Genomic DNA, 16,845 nt, shown 5'->3' on the forward strand with positions numbered 1-16,845 from the left:
TGTAACAGAGGGTTTGGCAGGGTGTGTTGTTTATATTGATGATGTATTAATCTTCAGTGACAACTGGAAAGATCACCTATGCCATGTCAGTAAATTTCTTGACCGTTTAGTTCATGCTAATCTTGTAGCTAATTTATCAAAGTGTGAGTTTGGTCAAGCTAAAGTTCAGTACCTTGGGTATGTAATTGGTGATGGACATGTTGCACCACCAGGAGCTAAGGTTCAGGTTATAAGTGATCTTCCCAGACCTAAAAGTAGGAAGGAGCTACAAAGATTTTTGGGAATGGTAGGTTATTACAGGAGATTTGTTCTTAACTTTTCTATTCTTGTATCACCACTTACAGACCTACTGAAAAAGGGAGTTGAATTTGTCTGGACCGATAACTGTGAATCCTCTTTCAACAAACTTAAAGCTATTCTATTAAGTCAGCCAGTGCTCGCTACTCCAAATTTTGCTAAGCCTTTTAAGATGGCTGTTGATGCAAGTGATACAGGAGCTGGGGCTGTTTTGCTGCAAGAGGATGATCAGGGTATTGAACATCCTGTATCTTATTACAGTAAGAAGTTCACTCCACCTCAAAAGAACTACTCAACTATTGAGAAAGAGCTTTTGGCCTTGATTTTGGGTTTACAGCATTTTTCATTTTATTTGTGTTCTGGTTTTGACCCCATAGTCATTTATACCGATCATAACCCACTGAAATTCCTTAGTAAGTTTAAAGATAAAAATCAGAGATTGACAAGATGGAGTCTACTTCTTCAGGAGTATTCATTAGACATACAACATGTCAAGGGGAAAGAAAATGTTATTGCAGATTGCTTATCTAGACTTTAGACAGATTGTTTTAGAGTAATAAGAAATTTCCTTTGTAAATTTCTTTTTTCTTTGTGGGGAGGTGTTACATAGCCTATGATTTCATCATCCTTTGTGTAATTTTAACGCACAGTATGCTGCATGTTTGATCACGAGCGTGTTCTGCCTCAGTCCCCCCTCTTCTACCGTTATAGTAGAGTAAGTCGACATTTCTGTTATTCAGTGCGGGATTGTCATCTCTTTGTCCCCATGGCTTCATTTGCGCGTCCTTATTACAAGTTGTATCAAGCTCTGCCGGCCCCTATATAATGAGCTCAGTCTCTGCATCATTGCCACTTAGATCTGCTCCTCATTTTGTTCACATCTCTGTCCTCCCCTGTACAGATATTATTATTGTGAGTGCTCAAGAAATCTCCAAACATCTAGCAGCTGTGTGTAATTTGAGTATAACTGTTGTTGTATTTTTTCTTGTACTGTGTAGCATAAGGTTAATTCTTAGGCCTAGTGAGGTTTTGATTAATGTTGGGTTGTGTCAGTTATTTTTGATAATAGTTTGTATCTGTAATTATTTATCCGGCATTCACTGAGTATTATCTGGTATCTTATTTTATCAGGGCTGACTTAGATAAATTTACTCTTGCTAATTTCGTGTTAATAGAGGCTATTGCAGTTAACCATATATTTAACCTGTTTATTTGCCATTACATTATCCTTATGAGTCCTGAATGTTTTGTTGTTAGTTTAAGCATTAAACTTTAACTTGTAATTTTACCTAACTCTTTTGTTTTGAACCTGGAACTTTACGGGACAGTAGTGACTCTTAGTATTCTCACTTAAAGTGTACATTATCTTTCTCTGTTCCGTAACAATATATATATATATATATATATATATATATATATATATATATATATATATGCAAACTAACCACAGGAGTATATATATATATATATATATATATATATTAATACAGTATCACCTACATTCAAAAGGTTAACTCCTTCGGTTTGGTGATGTATATTTTACGTATTTTTGCTATTCCCAGACATGTTTATTGAACTTTAACTGGGAGCTCCAATGGTAAAGTAGTTGATAAAGATTTCTTTAGCCCTTTATGTTCACAACAGACTAATCTAAAGTGAATAAAACTGGCACATATTTGATTTCCACATGACCTTTATTTATCAATACATCAGATGCATAAAACAAAGAACATCGTACTCAGTCACTCATTTACAATGCAGCGTGCAACTACTATGGTGCATGAGACATTCGGTAAATTCTATTAACTGATTCTGGTTCATGATACAGCCTGAAAGGTGACCACATTGATGTGGTTTATATCTCACTCTCGTCCTTCTGGAGGGGGCAAATGGTTCTACTCAACTTAGATGTCCACCCACCCTTTGTGAGTTGGTTGGTAAAATAAGTACCTAGGATAACACCTAAGGGGAGGTGACTGTGGTAGCTTGGATGATGCAGTATCCTAAAAACCAGCAACAGTGGCTGAACAATCCTCCACAAGTTCAAAGGCTTGAATTATAAAGATGACAATTGTGGCTAAGTGTGACATGAAATCTACCCCTACTTTACCATTACAGTTCTGGTATAAAGTGTTTAAATGAGTTACATGCAGTTGGATGTACCTTAGATATTATGATCACCACCTCAAATTTATATCTGTGTTTTTCCTGTTTCAGGATCCTTTTAGAGAGAGAGAGAAAAAAAAAAAAAAAACACCAGGATGATGATGATGATGATGATCATCTTCCAACCTTTTGCTTCCTGGGAATCTCCATGCAAAGGATGGCAAAGGTATTTTCACCATCAATATACTGCCCATGATCCCTTCCCTACTTTCTGTGTTACACATCTTCTTCTCACCAAAGTCCAGTACTCTTTCACTCTCTGAACTGTGCAGATCATATTCCTCCACTGCAGGCAATTCCACCACATACACAGACCAAATACAAAGACTCTTACATTATTACATTTCTCCATCTTAACTTGGTAGAGATTTTTTCCTAAAGTTTAATGGGAAAAAAAGAAACTACAATTCCACATCCATTTCATCACTTCTTCATGTGCTGCACCATTGTCTAGTGTTAATCTCTTGTTAGAGCTCAGCATTTAAGATGGAGAAATTGCAAATTTCGGCCATGTTAAAAAGGACAGAATATTACTTATTTCTTCTCATAACATTACAGGGGAAAGGTGTGTATGATACACTATTGTAATGTAAAACTAATCTAGCCTATATTGTGCTTGAAACTCCTACCTGTACCACAACACTTTATATAGCACTGCCACTGTAACTAGAGGGAAATGGACAAATGAACTTCATATATAATGGAACTTAAATTTACCATGAAAGAGAAAAGGTGGTTAAAAAAAAAAAAAAAAAAAAAAAAAAAATCATACTTATAAGGAGGATAACCTGTATATACTGAAATTTATGCAAATAATTATCAACACTAACTTCACAATAACAAAGTTCACTATCAAGGCACAAGAAAGGCTAGTTTTTGATGGTACTAATACACCAGGAGCTGTACTCATAAACTCCCGAGATTAAATTATGTGCAGTATATGACTGATTGTCCTGTATATACATTTGCTTCATTTATGCAGCAACCAAACACTTCACAATGAAATCACAGCAAACATTAAAGTGAAAGAATATGAAAAGTAGATTGGTTTGTCATCAACATCATCATGATCCGGACCTCCTTTCCCACCCAAGGGCAGGGTGAAAGTAGCATTGTCCAGACAGCCTAAGTCTGCCCACTTCGTTGGACCATGCTTCCATTCACTCATCATTCAAGCCCACAGAATCCTGGCTCCATCAGATAGGCCAAAAAACTTTCACCACATTCTGTAGCTTCGCATATACCTATCTGATAATCAATTGGTCTGTGTTAACTGTTAACTGTTCTAGAGATATGTTTATCATACAAACTGGTTTGGATCCTTTATAAATACATACCCAGGGCCTGGACATGATAAGGGCCCAAAAATCCTTTCTGGAACATAAAAATCAAATTGTGATACCATGCTTCATCTTCAAAAACCCCCATATTGAGGTTGCTCATGGTACAGCTGATGTTTTTTATAAGCTGAGCACTGAAGGAAGTGCCAAAACGAACTAATTACTCCCCAACAACTGCAGGAATCTCCAGTGAGAAAAGAAATCTACGATGTGTAAGAGTTGTAAAAAGTGTGTGAGTCTTATCTTCAACTTTGTCACCATTAATTTGGAGCTGAATGTTTCCTGCCAGCGAGTGATGATGGTGCAGCTACTTAACAAGTTTGCAGCCACACTTCTCAAGCATTAAATAACATAACCTTGGTGTAATGAAACTGATCACTTTATCAAACATGCGTGCATATGTGCTCTCCCTCTCTCTCTCTCTTACACACACACACACACACACACACACACACACACACACACACACACACACACACACACACGTGTACACACTGCCTGCTAATATAAGGCTAGCATTCACATGTAACATAACCTTGGTCTAATGAAACTGATCACTTTAACAAACATGCATGCATACAGTATGTGCTCTCTCTCTCTCTCTCTCTCTCTCTCACACACACACACACACACACACACACTGCCTGCTAATATGAGAGTACCATTCACATATTTAAATGAAGACATGCTGAAAAAGATAATCACATCATTCATTAGCCCAACTTTGGAGTATGCATCAATAGTATGGAATCCACATTTCAAAAAACGCATAGATAAGATTGAAAAAGTACAAAGGGTCACTACAAGATTGGTATCACACTCAAGGGATCTAAGCTATGAATAAAGACTAGAAAAATTAAACCTACCAACATTACAAGACAGAACGAAAAGAGACATGATTATGTTATATATATGCATCACTGGAAAAGTAAAAATAGCCGTACATGAGTATATAACCTATGGGAGACATCATGAGGACACTGCAAAAAACTGTACAACAAGGAGGCCGATAAAGACATAAGGAAATTTATTTTCCCAAATAGAGCAACTGATCAGCAGAATGCTCTGCTGAATGAAGTACAGTGTACCAAATCTATTAACAAATTCAAAGCTACGAATGATAAAAATGTTTCAAAACATGGAACAGTACGGGCTTGACTCATTCCTGTGAAGAAAAAATTAGGTAAGAACTAATGAACGAACGAACGAACGAACACACACACACACACACACACACACACACAGAAATCAGAATATGCAGCATTCATATGGTCACATAATTTGAGAGAAGCATGTAAGAAAATTGGAAAAGGTACAGAGGATGGTGACTATGATGCTACCAAGTTTGAGAGAACTTTCTTATGATGAGAGACTAATGAAGCTGAAGTTATCAACACCCAGTGAGAAAAGAGAAAGGAGATTTGATTTCAATGCTTAAAGGTGTTAGAAAACTTGAAATGGTGGAAAAAAGACATCTGTTTGTTGATGATGATGACAGAAGGACAAGAGGATATGAGTATAAACTGAAGAGTAGATGCTTGGAAAAAAAAAAAAAAAAAAAAAAAAAAAAAAAAATACCATAGAAGTATAGACATTTGGAACAGTTTGGAAGAGGAGGTGGTGCAAGCAAAGAATATCCATGTGTTTAAAAGTAGATTGGGTAATTACAGATCTGAAGACAGGAAATTACAAAATTATCTAAAATCCTGTGCACTACAACCAGGTAAATACAATTAGGTAAATACAAATAAATAAATACACACACACACACACTGTGTGTGTGCTATTTTACAACTAATACTCAAGAAATCCTTAGGTCAAAGTAAACTACTAGATTTTTGGAAGAATGCAAACATTGTTCCCCTATTCAAGAAAGGAACAGACAGAATCTACTCAACTACTGACCAGTATCACTGACCAGTGTTGTAAGGATGATACTAGAAGAACTGATAAGAAAAGTTTGGGTAAACCATCTATAAGAACACAATATAATAAAAGGCAGTTAGGTTTCAGGAAGGGAAAATCATGTGTTACTAATCTATTAAGCTACTATGACAGAGTTACAAAAACATTAAAGAAAAGAGAAGGATGGGTGGACAGTATCTATTTAGAATATTTATTCAAGAAAGCATTTGACAGAGTACTACACCAAAGACTTTATGAAAGCTGTACCATCAAGGAGTAATCCAAGGCAACATGTACTGCTGGAAGCAGGATTTTCTCAGAAAAAGGGAAATGAGAACAGTGCTAAGGGAAAATTACTCATCATGCAGGGAAGTGACTAGCAGAGTTCCACAGGGTTCAGTGCTGGAACCAATTATGTTTTTAGTATTTATAAATGACACAGACAGTAACACTGCAAATGGAAGCTATCTAAATATGTTTGCTGATGATGCTAAAATACAAAGTAGAATTACTAACACAGACTCTCGTAAAGAACTACAAGAAGCATTAAATAAACTTCATGAATGAGTAATATATGGCAAATGGAATTTAATGTGGACAAGTGTCATGTAATTAAGTTTAGTAAAAGTGAAAAAAGACTAGATTGGAAGTTAGGAAGTTTAACCATACACATATCAGAAAGGGAGAAGGACCTTGGAGTGATTATCAATAACAAAGTATCTCTGGCTGACCACATCAGTGAGAAGGTATGTAACACTATACACTGCTTGCTAATATAAGAATAGCATTCACATATATAAATGAAGACATGCTGAGAAAGATAATAACATCATTCATCAGACCAACCCTGGAGTATGCATCAGCAGTCTGGAATGCACATCTCAAAAAGCACATAGATATGATCGAAAAAGTACAGAGGGCTGGTACAAGATTGGTACTAAGCTTAGGGGATCTAAGCTATGAAGAAAGACTAGAAAAATTGAATATATCAACTTTACACAAGAGAATGAAAAGAGAAGACATGATTATGCTATATAAATGCATCTTAGGGAAAGAGAAAATAGACATAAATGAATATTTAATGTATGGGGAAGCATCAGCAAAAGGATATAATGTATGGGGAAGCATCAGCAAAAAGGACATAAAAAGAGTGGGGATAAAGATGTAAGGAAATTCAGTTTCCCAAATAGACAACTGATCAGTGGAATGCGCTACTGAATGAAATATTGTGTGCCGAAACTGTTCATAAATTTTATATGTATGATAATAATGGTTTAATACGTAGGACAATACGAGCTTGACTCATTCCTGTAAAGATACAATAATGTAAGGTATGAAAACACACACACACACACACACACACACACACACACACACACACACACACACACACACACAAATGTATAATTAGGAATGACAACAAAGGTGATCTGAGGGAGGAGGGCCAGTGTGCCAGTTTGGCTGAAGAGTTAGCACCCTGAATCTGGGTGATGTCCTTTACAGTTTGTTTTTGCTACAACCAGACAACTTCAGCTCAGTAAAGGCCTCTTGTACGGAAGGAGTTTATGTCATGTGTAACTCCTTCAGTTTGAAAAGTCTATCCTAAGTGACATAAATTCATCAGGAAAAAAGAAAAAAAAATGTCCCCAGGCCTGACTGGTTCTGGGGCTTCATCAAGGCCCAAGGTATTTCTCCCTGGGCCTGGTCACTATATATATAAAAACACTCAGATCTGGAGTAAAAATATGTTAGATGCAAATACCATAATATTCTTGCCTTGTCTTTGGTCTAATCAGTGGAAATTACTGGAAAATCAGCTGTGGTGTACAAAAGTTCTAACGACAAAGTAAGATAATAATAATGTTGGAGATGGATGCTTTCATGAGATGGCAAAGACATAACTCACCCATTTATACAAAAGTCCCTCAACTTCATCCCTGTCCCTCCAAGGGCAACTTCAGCCTGCAGTTCACTGGGTTCATGTACTAGTGGCCATAAGTATTCTTACACACCTCAGCTTTGCCTCTCACAGATTTCATCTGGTAACACTGACTCCATGTTCAGATGTATGGTGTCCCATGTTCCCCACCTCATCTTCCCGTTACATATATACTTCTAGCTATTTACTTACCTTGGGAGATACTCTATGAATATTGTTATTAATCCCTCCAGTCAGCCAAATGTATGTTTACTCTGATATTACTTTTATTTGTGAAGAGAACTGGTCTCCCCTCCCCCTCCTGCTCTCTCTCTCTCTTTCTCTCTCATACTCCCTCCCCCCCATCCCCATTGCCTCTCTCCTTATCTTCCCCTCCTCTCTCTCTCTCATTCTCCCTTCCTCATTTCCCTTCTTCTCCCTACCGTCCATCCCCCTTCTCTCTCTCTCTCTCTCTCTCATATTTAGATTTTTTTTTTTTTTTTTTTTTTTTTTTAACGTGTCCGACTCTGGGCAAAGGCTTCAGGGCCTATTTCTTGGGGGCAGTGACCTATTCCAAGGCCCAGTAGTCCTCCTACACCTCCACATGTCACCACTTTGGCACTAACACCCACCATCCATATTGAATACATGCTAGGGCTGTCTCATACGGGACTGGTGTATTGGTATTAGCGGGGGTATTTTTGCGACATGTCGGCAGTTCATCTGGTAGATCAGGAAATTCAAATCCTTATACTGTTCCCTGCCCCAGCCGGGATTCGATCCTGGGTCCATTAGGACTGCAGGCCGCCTCTCTACCGATTCAGCCACCGCCTCCCGCTTGAGACGATATTTCTCTCGTCTATTATGCCATTATTGGCAATGAGTAGTTTTTTTGTTAATCCCTCCATCCAGCCAATAATTTATCTAAGGCATTTGTTCTGGTCTTCTCATATTACTTAGTTGGATTCATGTCTAAAGGGTGATAAATCAAGGCTCTTGCCAGTCACCAGGATTTGTGGGATGAACTCTGCATTTACTCTTAATCCATACCCTTTCCCATACCCAAGTCTGATGACTCTCCCTAGGATTAGAGCAGCCAGATTGGGCTCTGACATTCCGAGGAATCTGTTCAGCCTTGGTCAATTGTGAAATAATGATAATTTTAAAAATCAACAACTGTTCTCACCTCCCCCCGTCCCTCCCTCTTCCCACCCTTGCTATCACTTCTTCTCTCAATGTTTTTAAAGAGTGGTGCCACTCGGATGACCGCCTCGCTACACAGGCAACCTATGATCCGTGGCCCACAAGCAACCCTTCTTTCCTTGTAGTACGGCTCGTGGAACAGCATTAACATAAAATTGTGTATAACCCCTGTATAAACTAACGAGTGATAAATGGAGAAAATAATCTCTTTTGCAATAATAGTTATACATAACAGACTGCATGTATCAAAACTGACGATTTATCCTTATAAGCAATCTGGTATTAATAATTACAGTATCAGTGAAACGTAATGAATACAGTGTTAGGCACTACCATGGTATGTTTTGTTATGTTATTATGTTTTTGGTAGTCCAACAAATTATTCCACCGCCGCCAGGTGATGTGTTGTTAGTTAAAGTGAATTTTATTCTTCTTGTATAACGGTCAGGTGCTGTACCCAGCATTCCATTACATTTATTTATCTATCTACCGTCAGACGCCTTAATCCCATAAGGGGTGGCCACAAACAAATAGCCTCCATGTCACCCTGTCCCGTGCCATTTCATTGCCCTGCTCCCAGCTCACACCCCCCACTCTCATATACCTCTCCACTCCATCCCTCCATCTCATCCTTGGCCTCCCCTTCCCTCTCCCCCCCCTCCACCTCACTCACATACACTCTCCTTGTCAGCCTCTCACTCTTCATCCTCTCCACATGGCCAAACCACCTCAATGTGTTTCTCCTAACACTTCCTATCACATCCACATCCACACCACATTATTGCTTCACTTCCTCATTTGTCAGTCTGTCTCTCCATGTGACTCCACATGCTCCTCTCAAATAATTCATTTCCATTGCTCTCGCTCTTGACTTCTGTCCCTCCAACAAGGTTCAAGATTCACTTCCATACGTTAGGGTTGGTATCACAATACTGTCATGTAGTAGCTTTTTCATTTCCATGCTCACTTCCCTGTTTCTTATCACTGCTTTCAAGGAACCAGCAACTTTTCTTCCTTGCTGTACCCTTTCAAGCATTTCACCCACTAAACTTCCATCATTACTCATCACACTACCCAAGTACTTAAATGCACTCACATTTTCCATTTCCTCTATTCACTGACTTCACTTCTCTCAAAGACCATAACTTTACTCTTCCCTATTCACCTTTAGATTCCGTTTCTTATACACTCTCCCAAACTCATCCACCAAGCCTTGCAGCTCCCCTTCATCTTCACTTAATAATACAGTATCATTACATTTATGATTTATAATAATTAATGTGGCCAATACTTAATTTAGTGTTAAGAAAGGCAGTTATATTTAAATAATACACACAATTCTGTCTTTCCTTCGTTCTTTCCTCTTCCTTCTGCCTGTGGGTGACTCTACACTGAGTGACAAGCCAAACAGTTTCCTGTACACCAGGAAACCATTTACTACACTGGGTGGTAACCATAGAACCAAATTTTGGCTCCTGGTGGTTTAGTGGATAATAAAGGTGCTCCAATCGGATTGAGCCGGTGAAGGTTTATATCCAAGGAGTGGTTGGGGTTTATTGCTCAAGTAATGCCACTCAGGGATGAGTGAGGCTGGTTACTCTCATCTTAAATGCCAGGACCAGGTTTCCTAGTCCCGGGCTCCTACGCTCCTCATGGGGCAACGAAGGATTGGATGATGGATGGATGGATGGACTTACCTACAGGGTATTTACAGTGTGTGTGTGTGTGTGTGTGTGTATTTACCTAATTGTATTTACTTATGCTCGTGGGGTCCCGTCTCCGTTTCTCAATATGTCAAATTTAGCTTTAAACTCGTTTAAATTTTTAGACTGGATGATCTCTTTGTCCAGGCTATTCCGCAGGTCTATACATCTATAAGGAAAACTATATTTCTTGATATCTTTCAAGCAGCTTGTCTTCTTCAATTTCATTCTGTTTCCTCTTGTTACTCTCTTATCCCATACAAACAGATCTTCTCTGTCAATTTTATTTACTCCCATCATGGTCCTGAACACTGCAATCATGTCGCCTCTCTTTCTCCTTTCTTCTAAGGAGGGCAAATCCAGCTTTTCCAGCCTCTCCCTGTATGACAGATCTGCCAGACTGGGGACCATCTTGGTTGCTGTTCTTTGTATTCTCTCAATCTTCTTTATAGCTTTCTTTTTGTGTGGGGACCACACTACTGCTGCATATTCTAACCTGGGGCGAATCACGGCCACTATCAATTTTTTCATCATCTCCTCATCCATATAATGAAAAGCTACTCTTATATTAGTCAGGAGTTTATACATCTCTCTAATTGTCTTGTTAATGTGTTTTTCAGGTGACAAACTATACTGGACCAGCACTCCCGAATCTTTCTCTTCTCTCGCTTTTGTGAGTGGTTCATTACCCATCAAATAATTCAGTGATGGCCTCTTGGTACTTTTACCCATTTCCAATATTTTACATTTTATTGCAATGAATTTCATTTCCCACATCTGGCTCCATTTGTGTATCTTATCCAGATCTTCCTGCAGCATTTTACAATCCTCCTCAACCTCTACCTTCCTCAAGATCTTTGAATCATCAGCAAACTAACTTGCATAACTGTCACTTCATCTACCATATCATTTATGTAAATCAGGAACATTATTGGTGCCAACACCGAGTCCTGTGGGACTCCACTTGTTACTTCCCTCCATCCAGACATCCTATCCTTTATTACTGTCCTCATTTGTCTGTCTCTCAAAAAGTCTCTCATCCATTCCAGGAGATTCCCCTTCAGTCCTCCTATATGCTCTAGTTTCCACATTAGTCTCTTATGGGGTACCTTGTTAAAGGCCTTCTCCAACTCTAAATACAGTAATCCCTCTGATATCCGAACGCCCAATATCCGAACATCCCCACTAACCGGACATAATTCTCCTGGGATCCAATATTCCCAAAATGGGCCAAAAACCGCAAAAAATTCAAAAAAAATCTGACTTTTTTCCCTCCCATAATTTGAAATTCCCGCCTGGCGCCAAACAGCTGTTACACCATGGTCCCTTCACCCCTTCCTTCCTCCCCCTCCCCCCTCCCCTGTCAGGTTGCCATTTGGTATTTTTCATTACCAAGTGTGGGCCAATTTGGTAATGAAAAATTCGTTTGGTAATGAATTAGAATAATGCATTACCAAATGGATTTTTCACATGTATGAGGATACACAGGATGGAGATGGTGGATTGTTTGCTCTCTCTGATTAATCTGCTACCCTACATAGTGTGAAAATAATCAACATGGTGTTAGTTATAAGGAGAGTGATTACATGTATTTCCACTTGTATATATAATTAGTGAAGAATATATGCTAGCTTTACGAATTTGGTATTGAAAAGTTATATTTGACAATGAAAGTTGAGGAGATTGGTAATGTGGCTGTTGCGATCTGGCAACTCTGTTACCCCACCAACATCAACAGTCACAGCTTAACTCCGATGGAGAGCAGATACTCATAACAGTGCAAGCCACAGGTGCTTGTTTTTTGTGAATAAACAGTGAATAAACTGCAATACCTTGCCACTAGAACACACAGGAATTTACAGTGTTGTGCAGTGTTAAGAAATTAGAATTTAGAGTGTAGAGGATTAACTGTGGACTGCAAACTGGCGGTTCAAACCAGTCCAGGAGCAAGGGACTTGTAAGTACCCAGAATGTTTAATATTGTATAAACTCACCTCTAAAACCTCATTTTATGGTTCTTTTGCATTTATTTCAGTCTTTTATGTCCCTTATTGGTGTGATTTGGGTCTTAAATAGGTGCAATGCATGTGCAGAGGGAGTTGTATAGGTGTTTTTCAGAGTTAGGGTCCATAAGTAGAAGTCCATAAGCTGGGGCCCAATATCCGGACAGGACCACTATCCGGACCTGCCTATGGCTCTATTGATCCGGATATTGGAGGGATTACTGTACACACAATCCACCCAACCATCTCTATCCTGTAGCACGTCAATTGCTCTTGAGTAAAAACTCAACAAGTTGGAAATATGTGACCTTCCACTTCTGAATCAAAACTGACTTTCAGCCAAAATATTAATCTCTTCCAGATATTTTATCCATCTATCTTTCAGGATTCTCTCGCACAAATTTGCGACCATGCTCGTTAGGGGCACTGGTCTATAATTCAGGGGTTCTTCCCTGTTTCCTCACTTATAAACTGGTATCACATTTGCCATCTTCCATTCTTGAGGCACTTTCCCCTCTTCCAGAGAACACACAATTAAATTGTGAATCTTATCCGCCAGTCGTTCTCTGCATTCCTTCAGTACCCAATTAGAGATTCCATCTGGTCCTGGGGTTCTCCTTACATCTTGAGTTTCCAGTAATTTATACACTTCCTGTACTTCCACTTTTATATTTTTAATCACAACATTTCTAGTCACTCTCTCCCTTCCACAAACTCCTTTTCATTAGTGAAAACCGATTGGATACATTTGTTCATTATTTCAGCTTGCATTGCCGCATCTTTATAGACCTCTCCTTCTACTTTCAGTTTGGTGATTCCTTCCTTTTGTTTCAGTTTGCCATTGACAAATCTATAAAACAGTTTGGGTTCATCCTTACATTTGTCTATTATACCTTTTTCAAAATTCCTTTCTTCCTCTCTATGTATTCTTGTGTATTCATTTCTAGTTCTTTTATATTCTTCCTTTGTTCTGTTGTTATCTTTCTTTCTCCAGTTGTTCCATGCCATGCCTCTCTTTTTGCTATCATACACCTTCTATTTAACCACTCCTTTTTCCTGCTTTCTTTCCCCCTTACTCTTGGCACAAATTTTTCCACCCCCAACTTATAGAGGTCTAGAAAGATATCCCACTTCCTCTGGATCTCTCGTTTCTCTGAATTTTCTCCAATCCCCATTTTCGATATCTTCCCTGCCTATAAAGCTCGTCTCTTGGCTCCACGTTCCCTATTATCATCTGGAACTCAATGACCACATGATCACTTGTGTGTGTGTGTGTGTGTGTGTGTGTGTGTGTGTGTGTTCTTATGTCAATGCCTTTAGCGGATTCATGCACATTTCTATTTTAGGATGGGTGGTTTATCACTTTATTTTCGGGATAACTGCCCAATACACATCAACTGGCAGACCACCTGAAGCCCAGTGAGGAGTGCTCAGGTAGTATCATTTATTTGTGGGTCCCATTGCCAAACAGAGCACTCCAGCACCTCTAACAACGCATGATGGCCGAGTGGGAATTATTCAGAAGAAATTAAACAACTGTAGTTATACAGACCTGTTACCTCTGTCTCTGACAGGCTGCAGGAGGCTATCGCTAATTACAGGGAGCAGCAATCCACTACAAACTTTTCTCTGCGCAGACTGTCACAGACTTTGCAGTAATTTATTGGTTTTGATAAAATGCACATTTGGTTACCAGGTTATGTAGACACACCTCTTTGTGCTAAAGGGATATCACCAATGCATTTATATGGTAATATTTCCATAATATTTTATGGAAATTTTACACAATTAATAAAATACTCCTACCCTTATTACCTTCTTAATCTCCATATCCTATACACAGGTGTGTAGATAATATCAACTCCACTCCAGCTTTACACATAATATGGAAGAGTGCTGGACAAGAGGTATGGAGATTTTGCCATGAGAGGACTCTGAAATACAGGAAAAAACCTTTCTGTAAGAGAGGGAAAAAAACTTATTGCAAGAAACCTAGCACTGCGACCTGCGTATCTGACAGTCATAGCATGTGAGACAGAAAGACAGACAGACAGAAGGGGAGAATGGGGAGAGGGTATAAGGGGAGTGAGGGAGGGAGAAGGAGAGAGATGGAGGAGGAGGAAAAGGAGAAAGGGAATGATGAAAGAGAGGGTGAGAGGGAAAGAGTATAAGAGAGAAAGAGAGAGGAAGGGTGGGAGGGGGATAGAAGGAGGGGGAGAAGGAAAGACCAGTTCTCTTTACACATAAAAGTAATATCAGAGCAAATAAACTTTGGCTGAATGGAGGGATTAATAACAATGTTCACAGAATATCACCCCAAGGTAAGTAAATAGCTAGAAATATGTTAGGGGAAAATGAGGTGTGGAACACAGGATCTCGTACATTTGGATATGGAGCCAGTGTCACCAGATGAAAGCTGGGAAAGGCAAATCTGAGGTGTGTAAGAATACTTGTAGCCAACAACACAATTAAGCCTAAGCCCACAACAAAATAACAATGACAAAGTGGGATGATATTAAGAAATGCATGAACAAAATTATCATCAATAGCAATATGTATCTGGAATGTAGGTAGCATGGATAATGTTCAGCAGAACACTACAATACAGTATGTGCAAGGTTCACATATGAGTGATACAGCATTATAAACATAAATATTCAGTACAGCCTTGGTGAATATTGTAAAAATATGCTTAACAAATTAAATCTTCTTATATACAACTAATGCACACAATATTACCCCTTCTTAAACTCATTAATGAAGGCTATGCCTTATCCCATCAGTTTGGGAAGTCCATCATTAAAACTGACTGGAGATACTAAAAACAGAGAATATGTCACTAAATGAAGAATTGAGAGGAAGGATGAGACTTCAATGTATTAGTGATGTGATGAAAAAGGACAGATTGAGATAGTTTGGGCATGTGGAGATGATAGAGGATGACAACTGGGTGCAAAGGGTGAGAGGTGTGAAATGTTGAGGATAGAGCTGTAAGAGACAGACCAAAAAGACTTGGGATGAAGTCATACAGTGTGGCCTCAGGGATAGGAGGCTGAAGAAAGAGGCTGCCAGAGATCGAGCAGCACAGACATTCACTTTCAGGCAACCACAGCAAACCCATACAAGCATGTTGGAGCCTTGATAAACAAAATGAAACAAAATGAAGCTGAAGGAAATAATTGATAGGAATACAGGCCCAAGGCATCTCCACATATGATGGTGGATAGCATGGTGAGGACTGCTGCCTGGAGTGCCTATTAAAACTGAGCAAAATAATCTAATAGCAGCATACCTAAATATAATATGGATGTCACTCGAATTCCAGGGGTTAAGTGACAAGAAAAGGCAACTAAACCACTTCCACTTCTGAGGGTGATGGCATGTTGAGGATGCCTGCCTGGAGTGCCTCTCGCTCCAGGTCCTGAAGTTGTCGACGGAGACGTGCCACCTTGGAGCGTAGCGAGGCATCCCTCTCACGCAGCTCTCGTGCCACCCCCCAAGCTGCATCCACTGCACTCTGATCCACCACCCATGCCAGGTACACACCACTCCATAGTTGCTGTTATGAAAGGAAAACAAAAAGGATTAAACAGCGAACACACAGCACACAGAGACATCAAGGTTGCCTTCCCTCCAACTCACATCACTGCACACCACATCAAAGTGTTCTTCTTCAGAACCACATAGAAAATGAAATAATAAGTGTATATTGTAGTTGTATGGTGCAGGTTAAATGTTGTTATTCATGGTGGGTCAAGTGTTGTTTGTTGTTTTATTAGTATAACTCTGGCATACCAGGGTGAGCTCCAGATGGTTGGGTGGATAGTGTGTGTGTGTGTGTGTGTGTGTTCTTACCTAATTGTATCTTTACAGGAATGAGTCAAGCTCGTACTGTCCCATGTCTTAAACCATATTTATCGTACATATCCTTAAATTTGTGAATTGTTTTGGCACGCACTATTTCATTCGGTAGTGCATTCCACTGATCAATTGCTCTGTCTGGGAAACTGAATTTCCTTACGTCTTTATCACCTCTCTTCTTATGCAGTTTTTGCAGTGTCCTCTTGCTGATGCTTCTCCATATGTTAAGTAATCATTTATGTCTATTTTCTCCTTCCCTGATATGCACTTATACAGCATTATCATGTCACCTATTTTCCTTCTCTCCTGTAGTGTTGGTAGATTCAGTTTATTTAGTCTTTCTTCGTAGCTTAGGTCCCTTAAGCTTGGTATCCATCATGTAGCGGCCCTTTGAACTTTTTCAATCTTGTCTATGTGTTTTTTGAGATAAGGACTCCAGACTACTGATG

At 39.2% G+C, this 16,845-nt stretch overlaps 1 protein-coding gene across 1 annotated transcript in view; it reads right to left on the reverse strand.

Annotated features, from left to right (window-relative positions):
* Positions 1-15,840: 15,840 nt before the first annotated feature.
* The window catches only part of LOC145411011 (myotubularin-related protein 9), a 408,122-nt gene continuing 407,117 nt past the window's right edge, over positions 15,841-16,845 (reverse strand). Inside the window, exon 11 of the mRNA XM_080281074.1 lies at positions 15,841-16,094. Coding sequence (XP_080137200.1) covers positions 15,885-16,094 — 210 coding nt within the window. The 3' untranslated portion in view covers positions 15,841-15,884. The remainder of the gene's footprint in view (positions 16,095-16,845) is intronic.

The sequence above is a fragment of the Coenobita brevimanus genome, chromosome 87 (assembly GCF_032717465.1).
Source record: "Coenobita brevimanus isolate Jiangsu-jjx chromosome 87, ASM3271746v2, whole genome shotgun sequence".
In the NCBI taxonomy this organism is placed as follows: Eukaryota; Metazoa; Arthropoda; class Malacostraca; order Decapoda; family Coenobitidae; genus Coenobita; species Coenobita brevimanus.